The sequence below is a fragment of the Psittacula echo genome (assembly GCF_963264785.1).
Source record: "Psittacula echo genome assembly, chromosome: 5".
Classification (NCBI taxonomy): Eukaryota; Metazoa; Chordata; class Aves; order Psittaciformes; family Psittacidae; genus Psittacula; species Psittacula echo.
Genome location: NC_137739.1, coordinates 80,085,320 through 80,099,961, shown reverse-complemented (window position 1 = coordinate 80,099,961; position 14,642 = coordinate 80,085,320). Strand labels below are relative to the sequence as shown.

Genomic DNA, 14,642 nt, shown 5'->3' with positions numbered 1-14,642 from the left:
AGATGTACAGGCCATGGGAATTTGGGGTACATACTTGTTGTCTCACATTGGTGACACTTTTGACCACCTCCCAACATGCCAAACAAGCTCAGGAGATGCGTTGAGGTGACTGTGGTGGGAGAGTGCTCCCAGGGGCCTGGGAAGCTGCTCTCCAGCAGTAGCTACCAGTCAAGGAAAGGTGGGCTTCTTGGTCCAGTCTTGCTTCTAGTACAATTCAGGATTTGGAGTGGGAAGAATGCACATAAGGCACCTGAAGGCAACCCTCTCTTCACTGTGGCACCTAGGTACAAACCTTTGGACACAACACTTTGGAGAGAGAGGCCAGCTATACCAGGAGTAGAAAGGGAGTAGAGGTGAAGGACAGGGCAAATTTTGGTGAGATCATGAGTTCTCAGAAGCTTCAGGGTCTGGACATTTTTCTAGAACTGGGGGCCATATGGACTGGTGAGAATCACACCAGTGCCAGGTATTCCTGCATTTTTATCCCTTGTGCATTCAGTGATTGTACTGGTCCTTCTGGCCACAGCAACGCATGCCTAAGCCACATATTAGGTCTTTTTGACACTCCTTGGTCCCCTTCTCCTCTCACCCTGTATCGATGGCATCTGTTCTCAGATCCACACCTTTGTACCTGCCTATCCTGGACCATTGATTTTTTTTTTCCCCCTGAAATATTCCAACCATCAGGCTTTGAATGAGGGCTATGACAGCTTCAGTTAATAGCTGCTTCTCAGCCATTGCATCATGTGGGAACTTAATTTCCTTCCACAACGTGTTAAATAACACAGTTGGGCTCCTAAACATGTTTGATGATGGTTCCCATTTGGAAATGTCAGCCAGTTTTTGCCCTGTTTAGTGAGTTATACATGGATTTTGCATTATTTTAATTTCTTAGAGGTCTGTTACATCAATTCTCTTTGCCAACTAAGTGTGCAGTCTCCTCCAGAAAGTTTTGTCAGTATATATTTGCTTTAAGTTCATGCTAGTTGTCATTATTTAATTACCCCAAAACTTGAATTACATGAATCAAATTCAATTTATTAATAGAGTTCTGCATTAAACTATTTATAACCATTATTTTGTTTGGGAAAATGTTGGGCTGACAACCCAGTATTTATTTACATCCTTATGTTTATTCTTTCCAATTATGTGCATGTTAGTTTTCTTCTAGCCCTCTGAAATGCAATACTAACTCTGGAGAACTCTTCGGCCAACACTTCTGAAGTCTTTGTGCAGTTATCTGAACAGACATCATACAGTCTATACCTCTGATGAAATTATAAGCACTTCCAGTGTTGTAGAAGAAACAGCCATCTGTACCACAAGAGAATTCTTATTTTTTCACTTTGATATATAGTACTTTTAAAGAAACTGTTGTATTAAAGAAACTGTTGTTTTAAAAAAACCTCATTTTACAACCTTGATTTTTTTAAGAGTTTTTATTTTTCAATGAATACCACTGACAAAGAGTTTAATCATCATTAAAGCCCACCAGAACTACTGTTACATGCCACCTCTGTCAAGCTCAAACGAGCTCTCAGTATCTTCCTGATTTCATCTAGTTTATGAAGCTTACTGAGTTCACTACTAAGCTTACTTTACCAGATTACCAGCTTACTAAGATTTATGCAGCTTCCATGAGAATGGGCCCTTCCCCTTCCCAAGGACAAGTATAGCCATCAGGTCAGGAGAAAAGCTTTGTCTGACTTTCTCCATCAGCACGAGTGTCTCACAGATGTTGCCCAAGACTGCACATGGCTTGCATGAAGTTGTAGAAAACTGCTCAGGGCTAGAAGAGAAACATCATCCATCCCCTCCCTCCCTCCAAACCTGCATCGATAGGTGCTTGCAAAGTAATCTAGAGCAGCAGCCTCCATTCCCGAGTACTGCCGTTCTCCTAACCTTGAGAGTCAGACATGCACAAGAGGGAAGCAAAAAGGATCATGATTTGGTAGGAAACCCTTGCTACTAAATGCAAGGTGTCTTCTAGTGCACTGTGAATTTTGACAGTCCCATTACCTCACAGCATTTACTGGGGAATAATCTGCGAACCTGTGAGGGTAAAGAAGAAAAGCCATTCCTCCATAGTGCTGCTGTGCAGAGCAGACAGCTCTCATCTTTCTTACGGGTGGAAAGCAAACACCACACACTAAAATCCTGTGGTGGATGCCTGGTGTACAGAAAATTATCTAAACCCTTCGAAAAGAGAGACCCTTTCTCTCCACTGACTTTGTAGTGTTTGGGCATGCAGATGGCTGTAACAGGCAGGGGCTAGATTCTAGGCAAAATCATTAATTCACCTGTTGCCTGCTAATTAAAATAGACACACTGGAGACCTCACAGCAGCCTTCCAATATCTGAAGTGAGCCTACAAGGATGCTGAAGAGGGACTCTTCACCAGGGACTGTAGCAATAGGACAAAGGGTAAGGGTTTCAAACTTCAGCAGGGGAAATTCAGGTTAAATATAACAAAGAAGTTCTTTACTGTGAAGGTGGTGAGGCACTGAACAGGTAGCCCAAATGCTCCACCCCTAGCAGTGTTCAAGGCCAGGTTGGACAGAGCCTTGGGGAACATGGTCTAGCGTGACGTGTCTCTGCCCATGGCAGGAGGGCTGGAACTAGATGATCTTAAGGTCCCTTCCAACCTATTCTATGATTCCACAACATATCACCTATGTAAAATGGGTCACAGCAGCACAGCTCTGTTTTATAAATTTGCACAGCAGTCTGAACTGAATGGCATGTTTCAAATTAATCCACCCTTCAGAATTTTTAATCAACCAATTAAATTACTGTCTCAATCTAAGCATTTTTTAAACTGTAACTTAAAACTCTTCTCCTTACGTCATCACTAATCTTATCTATCACACAGCATACAGTTAAACAAGAGGTATGGCAGGAGTAGCCAGCATGCTCAGTTGTTAGAAAGCATTCTTTTCTTTTGTGCTGCCCTCCACGTTCTGTTTTTCACCAGCCTCTCAGAATTTGCTCGTTTCCTGATAACTCTCTTAAAGTTCATTTCCAGTGTTCCTGCAGATACCAATTTTCTTCTCAAAAATCAAAGGTCTGCCTCTGTAAATTGAGTCCTTTTCCACCTATCTTTCCAAGGAAAAAAGTTCAGTGATGTTTTTGGAACATCCAGCAAACTTAGCTGGTTTAGTCTGCTCAGAGCCAGGTTCACACATTGCACTTCACAGCACATGTGAAAGGGGACTTGCCACTTTTCACAGAGGCAAAAAGACTCCTGCATCCTCTCCTTTTTTAGAAGTGCTGCTCATGTCATACTCCCCCTCTCAAAACTCTTGTAAATTACTGACTTGTATGTATTCTGTATGCACTCTTGCTTTTAACTGTCCTGTTAATCTAATCAGATTCTTGTGAATTCAGGACAGGAATAAGACACTGACAGCATTCATGTCTGGCTTACAAAACCAGTGAAGTAATTGGGAGTCCTCCCAGAAGACAAGCGCAATTGTACCAGTCTGTATCTGTATCAATAGGTACTTATTTTGTACCAGTTAACGTTAAAATGGTAAGTAAAAATGGCTGTGGCAAGTACATTTCAAATTGTATTCTCTAAGCTCTTACACAGGACTAACCAATTTAAGACTAACTTATGTTCTTAAGACAAGTGACTTCTTCTGTTTTTCCTTAACAGAAATTTTTAAGCAAACATACAAAATACAAAGTGCTGGAAAATACTTATTTTCACTGTATCATGGTACTACTCTCATTAGCTGTCTGCTTTGTTTAAATGCAAAAATCATTCACAAGAAAATTAATCAAGTCTACAGTGTAAAAAAACGTAGCTGCTGGTGCTTTGGAATTCCAGATGTAGTAACTGGAAGAAAGAAGCTCCCAGGCTAGAAAAAAAAGGCAAGAAAAATAATCATTACAGGGCGCCTTACAATCAGATGTTACTTCATCCAAGTTAAGAGACTACTAATCCATCCTTACTAGTTTACAGAAAAGGTATAATGGCCTCTTTAAACTGCTAAGACTCCTACTATTATTTGAAAATAGTTTCTGATAATGAGACATTTAAAGTATTAGCTTCAATTACCTTTACTAATGTATCACTCATAAGCTTAAAATTCAAACAGAGGTTAAATCAAAAGCAGAGGGATGGCTTGGATTTTGTTCAATGACTATAAATTGCATACTTGATATAAACCATACAATATGAAAAAAACTCTTTTCTGTGTTACAATTTAGGACTGAATATGACCTGTCACAAAATTAGTGGTGTAGACCACAGTTTTCAAAAGGCACTTACAGACTCCGCTAACATGACTGACAAGAGGCTGCAACAGATAGACTGCTACAAATAAAAACGCTTCCATTAGTACTGCTCAGATTTAATGTGTGCCTACCAGGTTCCAAATTAGTGTATTTTTGGTGCAGACTTGGAAGTAGTCATGTGTTAATTCAAGAATAAGTAGATCTGGTTTTTGTTCCACAGATTCACATAAGCCCACAACCACCAAGGGATGCTGGTGAGATGACACTGACAGCAACAGTCTCACGTTCCATGCAGGAGCTGAGTTCTGTAGCTGGGTATTCCCAATTCATCTATCACATCAAGCAAAAAGATCCAAAATAAGGGGCCAGACTGCAGAGAGTCATTCTCTGCTCTCCAGTAGAAGTTTTGCCATTATGCAGAGCCTAGTAAAACATTACAGGGTGAAAGAGAAAGAGCCCAAGGGACAGAATGACTTTGTAACAGAGCAATAAGGGCGTTCTTCAAGCAAAATGCCAGTCCCTATTCCAGAGACACTTTAAGCATCACACACACACACACACACGCAAAAAAAAAAAAGTACAAAGCAGAGAACAAAATTTCTGGGATATCCCAAGCAAACAGGAAAGAGCTTTGTTCAACATTAGCTACATAATTTTAGTCACTGACATCCAGTTCATAACTTCAATATGTAGTTTCAGTTAAACAAATGACATTTTTAACAACTCACAAGCAGTAATTTTGGGTTTTCCTGGTACAAAGATCTCAACAGGATGCTGGTTTACATAACATCCAGTAAGTATAAAGTCTGGGATTCTAAAATACAACTATAGAAAGAGAGGGAAAACATGATTACATGCATATTGTCATCCTTGCTGTGTAAATATGGGCAATCTGTTACATGCTCTTGGTGTGCAAACATACTATAAAATGACAGGACATCAAATCCTGTAAGCAAGAAAACAAAAAACTCCATGCTGAGAACAAACAGGCTAATAATTATGTCTGATTTTAAATCAGGGTATCTTCATAGACGATTTAAGATAATAACATAAATGACTACTAAGTCCTCTTTTCACAGAGTCAGCAACTTGCTTTTATGTAAACAGTATTTCCAGTGCAAATATAATCAGTTGGGTGCTCCTTGCCTGCAGTGCCAAAAACCATGGTTCCAGTCAGAGAAACTTTCAAAGATTTAGGGAACTTCTGTCCTAAAGTCAGAAACAGCATCTATAAGAAATTACACAGCTCTGCTTGCACTGTACAAACTGACTAGGGGAGGAAGTAACATGGGTATGCTTACCAATGACCCAAACCAGTACGCTCTTCTCCTGGGACAAATCCAGTTGGCCATAACATAACTTTGTACTCTGAGTGATTGGGCCCCTACAGTAAGAGAGGATAAATAAAACCATTGGAACTAGTACCGCTCAGTATTTGCTAACACCATTTTGTTAAAGAAAGCAACACAATGCTGAAAGACATTATTTATGTGCACAGAAACAAATCATACCTGAGCACACAGCTAATTTATGAAGAAAACAAAAAAAATTACAGAGCAGGAAGAAATCACCAGTCTCAACCTAGTAATCAAAGAAGAGCAGATGATATTTTAACTGTCCTTAGTTCACTGATAGTGTTTTACTAACACTATGATCAGCATCAGCAACTTGGTATCATTTAATCTTTAAATTTTCATGATAATTATGTGATAGTGTAGTCATGGCAGTTGTCAGAAAGGCTTAAATGAAAACTATTGTTTTAATTTTAAACAACTATATTTTTGATAAGCTGATCTGTAGCTAGGATTAGCAGTTTTAAGAAACGGGTAGCCCTGGATTGAAAGTGATCTTGAGACTTAATCCACCTGGGACTGCGGCAGTATTTCCCGTGAGAAAATACCATGGGGGAACGAGATGCATAACAGAAGAACCCAGAACATTACCAAATATTCTGATATAATTCTGTTTTCTGGAAATTACAAGAATTCCAAGTGGGCATCAGAACACTGCAAGGCCACTATCCACTGGTAGTACTTTGATGGACCATAATCTATTATATTGACTCCTGACAGGTTTATTTCAGGAAGATTACAGAGAAATGGAAGAAATTTATTTAGGATTTCTTTATTCTTACCTGTTGAAAAAAGGTATACGAGCTTTACAGTACTAAAAAAATTCTTTATGCTTTCATGAAGCTTTAAATTAACTGTTATTTTTTACTGTGATCTCTCTTCAACAAGTTGATAAAATTCCAAAATTGGTGGAACAGGAACCTGGGAAAAAAATACATTAATTCTCAAGATAAGTTAACACCATCATCATAAGATCAGTTATATACTGTTTTACTCTTCAGGCTATTTGTGATACACAGACTTGCGGTATATGCACTTGACATATCTCAGCCTGGATATATTTTTCTACTTCAGGCATCTAAATAGTTCATTTAAAGTAAGAGCAGCCATGCCAAGCAAAGGTACTGGCACCTCCTGAATGTGATTCAGATGACTCAAGTGCCTTCCAAGCAGTTTATTATATAAAAAACACATTACCTGCCTCTATCAGACTGAAACTCATTCAGACACGTTCAACAACACTGGTATTTTTATCCCTGCTTGAAGAGTCAAAAATAACAAGGGTCAGCGATGTTACTAGCTGGTAAGTGTGGTAACACAAATTGAAGGAATCTGAAGGAAGAATGAAAGGAAATTTGTAAGGTCCGTTGTACACAGAATCATCCAGTGGTTCCGCACTACTGGACATCAGCATGGCAGTGTCACTGGAAGTCACAAAGTGACGGATCACAGTATCTTTGAGTGGAGGACCATTAGTCAGGAGATTCAAGCTGAGGGTTATGTTTGGTACAGATCCCTCTACGTCACGCTTGAAAAATGAAGTCAAGTTATTTTAGATTAACTCCCTCAAGTCAGAATTAGATGTTCAAAAATCAAATACAAGCATTAGAAGAAAAAATAATAAAATCACACTAAAAATTTTCAGCTGTCTTCAAACATTAGTACTGCCAAATACTTTCAAAACCAAGTCCCTTTCCCATTTCAGTAGCCTTTGCCATGTGGTAGGGCTAGTGATGCAGTCTTAGCTAAGTGTCTCTTAATTGACAAATACTCTTTAGCAAGAAGAAAACAGATAAGCAAACCAAGGACTAATGTATAGCTACAATATGACAAATGTTACATAAACATGCTTGCTGACAGTCTAATTAATTCCGTTACTTTTACAACATCCGCTTAATGGATTCAAGCATGCTATTAATGGCCACTGTGGTCCCACGTCAGCTTTCTCACAACAACCATGTGCAGCACATCCATTGCCAGCTCAGCAGTGCATGATTACACCGGGTTTTCTTCTTATGTAAGGCTATCCCCTCTGCAAGATGACCTAGAAACTTGTCCCTATGAGAGCAAGAAGCTGTACACCCTCATAATTCCTACCAGCATTACTGGTGGGAAATAGCCCAGTCTTTGGAATTGCAGTTAGCTTCCTTCAGAGATGAATATCCCACCTCTTGCAATTAACTGAATTGTCATGATCCACTTTATTAGGCCTTTCTCCTCTCGAAACACTGACAGTTACAAATACTCTAATAACATAGTGTGCTTTCTAAGCATAATTCAGAATGAATGTTAAATACATCAATTATAGAAAACACAAATTTTGATGTATTTCATAATTATTGTTGATCTATTTAGTCAATATTCCCCAATTTTTAATATTAAACAATGAAAATTGGTTTTGGAATGCTGGACATTTAAGTCCCATAAATAGTTACTGAAAAAATGCATAAAGCATGCAGGAAAAAAAAATCAGTAAAGATCAAAATAAAAAACACTAACACATCAGTCTAATAAGTAATATTTCATTATACTTAGAAATATTACAGTATTAAAAATTCACTGTTCACATCCCAAAGTAAAATGGCATAAGTACTTACTTTCCCAGTGTGCTTGTATGAAAAATACTTTGATCAGACTTGCTCATAAAATGCTCTCACGTTGCAATTTACAGTTCCATAAACTTGCTACATGTCCACAACATCTCTTGTGTCATACTGCATACACTTGACTTTTTCAGTGATACAGATGTTCACCTGAGGTTTGCCTTTATATTGTTGGATCTCCAAGCCGGTTGATTCTTATCTGTAGGTATTTCCTGAATGTCATCAAACAAGCTGTTTAAACTATGTATGTTTGTGTTTAAGGGGGTGCCAAGCAGACAGGTCTGTATAAGCAAATTTTGAAGCTGGCCTATTTTCACACTGAGCTTCATTTTTCCATCTTGAAGAGATGTAGCCCACAATGCCTAACAAAAGAGCCTTGCAAGAGCCCACTAACAGTGAGGAGGGGTTGCTGTGTCTCCAAGGTCTCCTCAACTACTGGAAGACATGCGTATATTGGACCACTCTTCTGAAAAGCAAGCATGGGCTGGAGATCCCCTTCTTTGGTGCGAACTGAATATACCAATGAATGATTGATTCGGGTACAAGTATCTCGATGCTTCACGAACATATGGTCATCTATGAGTTCCAGTTCAAAACGCAAGGCTTTAAGAAAAGCACTGTCAGAGGGTACAGGCACATGTGTTGACCTGTTGAAGGTCTTAGTGCACACTTCAACAGTAGGGTAACATCTATGACATAGAAATAAGAGCATCTTAATGCTGCACATCTTTTCCCACCCAAATTATCATACCAACCACACAATCTGCTGTTATAATGAAGGATGGGTTTCTCCTAGGTATTCAAGTAACTCCTAAAGGCCCCTCTGATACTAAAAGGAACCTTGTGTAAATTTAAGCCAGCAGCATCCTGATAGAAACAGTGGCAGGAACAGTGATCTAAATCACTGCCAATAAAATTATTTCACAAGTAATTAGGATTCATTATAGCAGGTGGATTTTTCCTGAAAACTTTTGAGCAAACATATTCACTCATTTTTTAGATAAAACGTGAACCTGTCTGTCTACCGTTCCTGTTGCACAAAGGTACGGGATGTTTAAACAACATTAATGAACCCAAGCATGACTCACACCAATCCAGCAAAACTTCACAGTGAACTATTTCTAAGAGGTGAAATTACACTCAAGAAGACAAGTTTTCAGACACTTAAGAAAACAGATGTCCCACATAATAAAATCCAACTACAACAGCTTTTTGCCTAGATATAGTATGCTAATATACCACTGCTGTTTTGAACTTACACAACTGATCTGCAGCAGTTGCTTTAATTGATTAATGAGATTAACAAGCATTATAAATCCAACAGCATTTCACTGTACATAAGTCAGTTTTTCCAGCATGGGCTGCATGGACTGGGAGGAGGGAAGCAATACAGATTCCACACTGCATGTGCTGTATATGTGACTTTAAGCTTTTATGACTGTTTCATAATTTCATTTTTTTCAAGTATTTAAGTAATCATAATGTCACAGAGACACACAGTTTTGTATATTTCAAAATTGCTATGTTGCATCCATGTATATATTTAATTTTAAATTTCCTAGAGATAGTATTTGAGAAAAATTATACTAGCTGTTTAATGCTGTGTCTGGGATTTTTTTCCTTTGAAGCAGTATTATTTGTAAAGGGGAGAAGGATGAATTTCTTCTCAAGCTAACCTAGAACTATCAAGAGGAACTGAGAATTTGTCTTTTAATAAATAGCTGAGAAAAGAAAAATTATTACTTCTACAAATGGATTGGTTTTCATCCTTTTTCGGAACTGCAGACTCCCATGAGTCTCTCTTACATTCAGTTTGGTAACAGGCTAGCTTTTCTATATTCTCTGTTTTGGATTCCCTTAGTAGTTATCCACAGACCTTCAAAGAGCATATCACAGGTTACACACCAGGCAAGTAGTTAAATCACTTTATGAATCATCTCCTTGGCAGATCTGTTCTCAGGCTGCATGTTTGTTTGCACTCAGAACCATGCTAACACACAAACATGGGGGAAAAAAATGCAGACATATTTGATCTCCTTTTTATGCCATCTTTTTAAGGACACATTGCCAGCCTGTTTCTTAAATTGCCATGAAACTTGTAATTCCATCAATGTGGTACTTTGTTGTATCTATGACAGACATATGTAGCACTCCCCTTCTGCTCCTGAACACCTGCATGGTTCTTATCCTGTTGCCTCTAAGTCCCACCTACATCATCTTTTCTTAACTGTGTAGCAGAGTTTAGCAGTCTCTTGCTGGTGGCAGTTACGCTTCCTATTTTCAGCAACTGCTTTTTAATTTGGTTCTTTATCAGGCATCTAGGTTGTTTTTTTTTTGTTTGGGTTTTGTTGTTTTTTTTTTTTTTTTTTTTTTTGTCAATAAGGAAAAAGCATGCATAGGTAGAAAGAAGCCAGAACTACAAAATCCATAAACAGGATACAAGTGACAGTTAAGACACCTCCCTGTAGCCTGACGCCTACTTTATAGTGCAAAGATACAGAGTGGTTTTGCATCATGAATATTTGTGAGGACTTCCAGAGCAAGGCTGTTGATAAGAAGCTACATGTAACCTTGGTGAGCATCTGTTATTTTTGGCCAGTGTTTCCAAAACAAAAGAAGGGGAGATACTTCAGTCTAGTTTTGTCTTATTTTTGTCCCCATCTGTCTGCTGCATTTGCTGAAGCTGTCCCCCATACCACAGCAATCTTTTCCTCCTCTCACTGAATCTTCCCAGCTTTAGCTGAGTAATTAGATGACTAGTTAGCCCTTCAGATCTCAGTTTTTCAGTATTCGCTTCTAGAAAGCGATGAAAACTTAAAAAAGATTAAAGTTTTCAGGGATGAATGAGCTTTGGTGATTCAAGAGAGACCATACTTGTTGCCTGAATTAAGTTATGACCAGCTCAAGAAAAGCGGAATGCTTTGATGTCTCAGATGTCTTTTCTGAGGTTAAAGATCAGGGCTCACGTATCTCCAGCTGAGTACGTAAGTCCTGAAACCAACAGTTTCCATGTGATCCATTATTCTTTATATTGTCTGCATGCTTTGTTGAATTTAAGGTCAGTTAGGGGGATAAACTTGGGGTTTCCACAGCCCTATTATTTCCTCTGGGAACTTGAAAGATCTAAGTCTGGAAATCACTTGAAGTATCAAGCATAGTTTGCCCTTTTCAAAGGAGCGCTATTCCTTGTCTCTGCCACTTACTGTGTGACAAGTTACTTCACGTATCCCTGTCACCAGCCCCCCCTTCCTCCGTGGTGATTACACTCTCAGTTTTTTTGGGACAAGGCTTTCTCTTTCTCTGTGTTTGTAGAGGGGAGGCCTCATCTCTGGTCCTGTAGGTAATACAAGGACCATAATACTAATCCTAAAACAATGAGAGGAATGTCTGATGCAGAGATCTGTCCGCACCTGAAAATGGAAGATAGCCTACTTGCTCTTTTTGTTGTTTTGGTTGGGGTTTTTTGCCTCCTGCTTCAGTTTCAGTGAATCCAGACAAGGACTGTAGATCACATCTTTTTAACCAGGTCTCAACATTTCTCATTTCCCTAACCCCAGTTATTTTTCTGCTCCTCTGAGTCCTCTGAAATAGCAACAAATTTTGGCAGACCAACAAAAGCAGCCTGCCTAGCCCAAAGTCTTACTTAGAACTCTTACACAGTTCAGAATAAAAAGTCCTGCATTGGAGAACTTAGTGGACTCCTCCACTAACTTTAAAAAACACTGTCTTCGTATGCAAAAAATAAAATCAAATCAAAAGTTACATTTCTGATTGAAAATATCATACATTTTTTAGTTACAGAACAATACGAGAATATAAGCAAAATGCACGCTTTCTACTTTTACCCACTTTGTTCATCTGACTATTTAATAATTTCCACCTTGCCCTTTTCCACGTCAGGGCAGAGAAGAGCTAGGTAAAATCGTTACAGTAACAGAGAGAGGAACAGCGAAACGAAAGTCATGCACAAAATGCAGAAGTTAGGGAAAAAAAAAAAAAAAAAAAAAGAGAGGAAGATTTAATTAAAAGCACATTATCTGAACACAGAAATTCTCAAAATCAGGTTCAGAAAAGGACACTGGCCAGCAGCGCACTGATGCTGCTGAAGGGATTCAGTCAGCATCACACTGCTCACTATTTTTTGTACGTTTCAGAGCCCAAGGCAGCCCCGGTTTCTCTAAAGCTGCTGCGACCCCGCCAGCCTTCTCTCCTGCCAGAGCGGCCAGAACTCCCCAGCTGCCCCACCGCGCTCCGGACCCCTGAGGGCAACCACGCCGGCCCGGCCCGACTGGCGAGCCTAGCCTGGCTGCCGGGCCTGCGCCCATCCCCGCCTTCCCGGTCTTCACAGGCCCCCAGCCAGGCGCACCGCCCTTACCCAGAAAAGAGCAGCACAGCGCCGCCAGCTCCAGGGTCATACCTGAGGAGCCACCCTGCCCCCAAACCATCGCACCGCCGCTGCGGCGCTAAAGGCAGCCCGGCTGCCGCGGAGGGACGATCACAGCTAGGGAGGGGCCGGGAGTTGCGCGCGGCGGCGGCGACGACGGCCTCCCGGCGCAGGCCCATTTCCGGCGGGTGGAGGCGGTGCTGCGGTCGCTGCTGCTGCCGGGGCTGTGGAACACAATGGGCGGCATCGGCGGGCTGGCGGTGGGCCGCTGAGGAGGAGCTCTGCCGCTCTCTCTGCGGCCATGGCCACCACGGCCGAGCTCTTCGAGGTGGGTGCAGGCAGCGCCGGGGTTCCCCGCGGGCTTTCCCGGGCTGAGGGGCCCGTGCTGGGCCCGGGGGCGGGAGGTGGAGACTAGGATGGCTGGCTGTATGAGGGAATGCGGAGGGCTTGCCCCGCTGCGGCCGGGTGCAGCCACGTCCTTCTCGGGCGGTGAGGGAACGGGGCCTCCTGCCGTGGGCGAGGGCGTGTGCTGGAGGCCAGCGGCGCAATGCCGGAACGTGGGGAGCGGGGTGTCTGTGTGGGGGGCCGAGGAAGTGGGGGGAGTGAGGGTGATGCCTCGGCGGGTGGGTGGGGGACGGGACAGTCCCTCACCTTCCCTAAGGCGGGAGCTAGCGGTGCCTTTTACGCCTGGGCCTCCTTCCCCAGGGCTCTGTAACACACGGGGTGCCGCTTTCAGCAGGGTGCCAGGCTGTGCCAGGCCCGACCGCCACCCTTCTTACGAATGCACAGATTCAGTTGACCCCAGCACCACGGTGTCCTGTCACAGCTTCTACTTTTCTGAAACAAGAAGATAACTTTACCCTCCCTTTAGCTACTGTGAAACTGAGGCACAAGAAACTGAGTAGTTGCCCAACGCTGTACGTGGCAGGGCAGGAATATAGCAAGAGTCTGGCGAATTATTCTCTTTTGGCCTGCATTATGGGCTTTCATTATATGTGAGTCTGAAAAGTGTTTGTCTTCCCATGCTAGTGCATGGGGATGTGATATCATTACCAGGTATCCTGTATTTGCTCTCTGAGTCGCTCAAGAGAAAGTTGTTCATTTGGTGTGTTAATACTGGGACATGCTTTGCCCAGCCTTCAGGAAAGGTCTTCCTGTTTCTCTGGAAGATTCTCTATCTGTAGTTTACATGAATGCATTGTGTGCACTTGAATTTATGAGTCACTATTATGACACATGAGTGTTATGAATCGCATCTTCTGGCTTGCATGGTTTAAAAAAAAAATAGCAAGACTAATATACCATGTTCTAAACAGCTGGATGCTAGGTTTTTTTTTCTCTGACTGTCTTAGGAGTCCATTGATTTCTCAGTGTGATGACAATGTGGTTCTATTCCTTGTGGGATGTTGAATGTGAGATGGAATCGCAGAATCATAGAATAGTTGGGGTTGGAAAGGACCTTAAGATCACCTAGTTCCAACCCCCCTGCCATGGGCAAGGACACCTCACACTAAACTATCTCACCCAAGGCTTTGTCCAGCCTGGCCTTGAAAATATAAGATAACTTGGCTGTGAAAAGAAAACTTTGTTTTGTCTGCATGTTGGGGTCATGCAACAATTTGTTCCATTTGCAATAGTAATAAAGGTGAAATTGCAGTGTAGAGGACACCTTTGCTTGGATATGGGGCTTGAAATTATGTTCTCCAATATAAAAGCCAGTATTTCTTTCTCCGCAAAGGCAAAAGAGATTTTCTTGACATTCATTAAACGAATGTTGCCTACTGTGTTAGTTTGAAGGCACTGCTGTATATGTTAGACCACAAAAATGTGGTTATTATGGGAGTAGCCCATAGCTGCATACTGGAGGTGGTATTTGATTGCCATGTTTTTGTAAGTATGTGTTTGAAAGTACTTTTTAATAGAGATATGTAGCAGGATCTGTGCTAAAAGATAGGAACAACATGGACTCAGTTCCTCATGTAACTCAAAGTGTTATTTAACCATGATTATTTCTAAACTGATTTTTAATGTTGCTAGGTCCAGTTTAGTTTTGTCTATATA

General features: G+C 41.1%; 2 protein-coding genes across 3 annotated transcripts in view; one reads left to right on the top strand and one right to left on the bottom strand.

The window, feature by feature from the left end:
* Positions 1 to 1,901: 1,901 nt before the first annotated feature.
* On the bottom strand, positions 1,902 to 12,760 carry AP5M1 (adaptor related protein complex 5 subunit mu 1; the record flags this gene model as incomplete). Its single annotated transcript, XM_080618306.1, is given in 14 exon segments — positions 1,902 to 3,863; positions 4,971 to 5,067; positions 5,336 to 5,451; positions 5,544 to 5,626; positions 6,377 to 6,408; positions 6,414 to 6,458; positions 6,462 to 6,515; positions 6,895 to 7,122; positions 8,252 to 8,278; positions 8,282 to 8,368; positions 8,374 to 8,521; positions 8,523 to 8,570; positions 8,572 to 8,886; positions 12,573 to 12,760. Coding segments are annotated over 14 exon segments (1,581 nt in total). The 3' UTR covers positions 1,902 to 3,750.
* The window catches only part of EXOC5 (exocyst complex component 5), a 30,086-nt gene continuing 28,099 nt past the window's right edge, over positions 12,656 to 14,642 (top strand). For both annotated transcript variants that reach the window (XM_080617676.1, XM_080617675.1), the window contains exon 1: positions 12,656 to 12,909. In XM_080617676.1, coding sequence (XP_080473802.1) covers positions 12,883 to 12,909 — 27 coding nt within the window. In that variant the 5' untranslated portion in view covers positions 12,656 to 12,882. The remainder of the gene's footprint in view (positions 12,910 to 14,642) is intronic.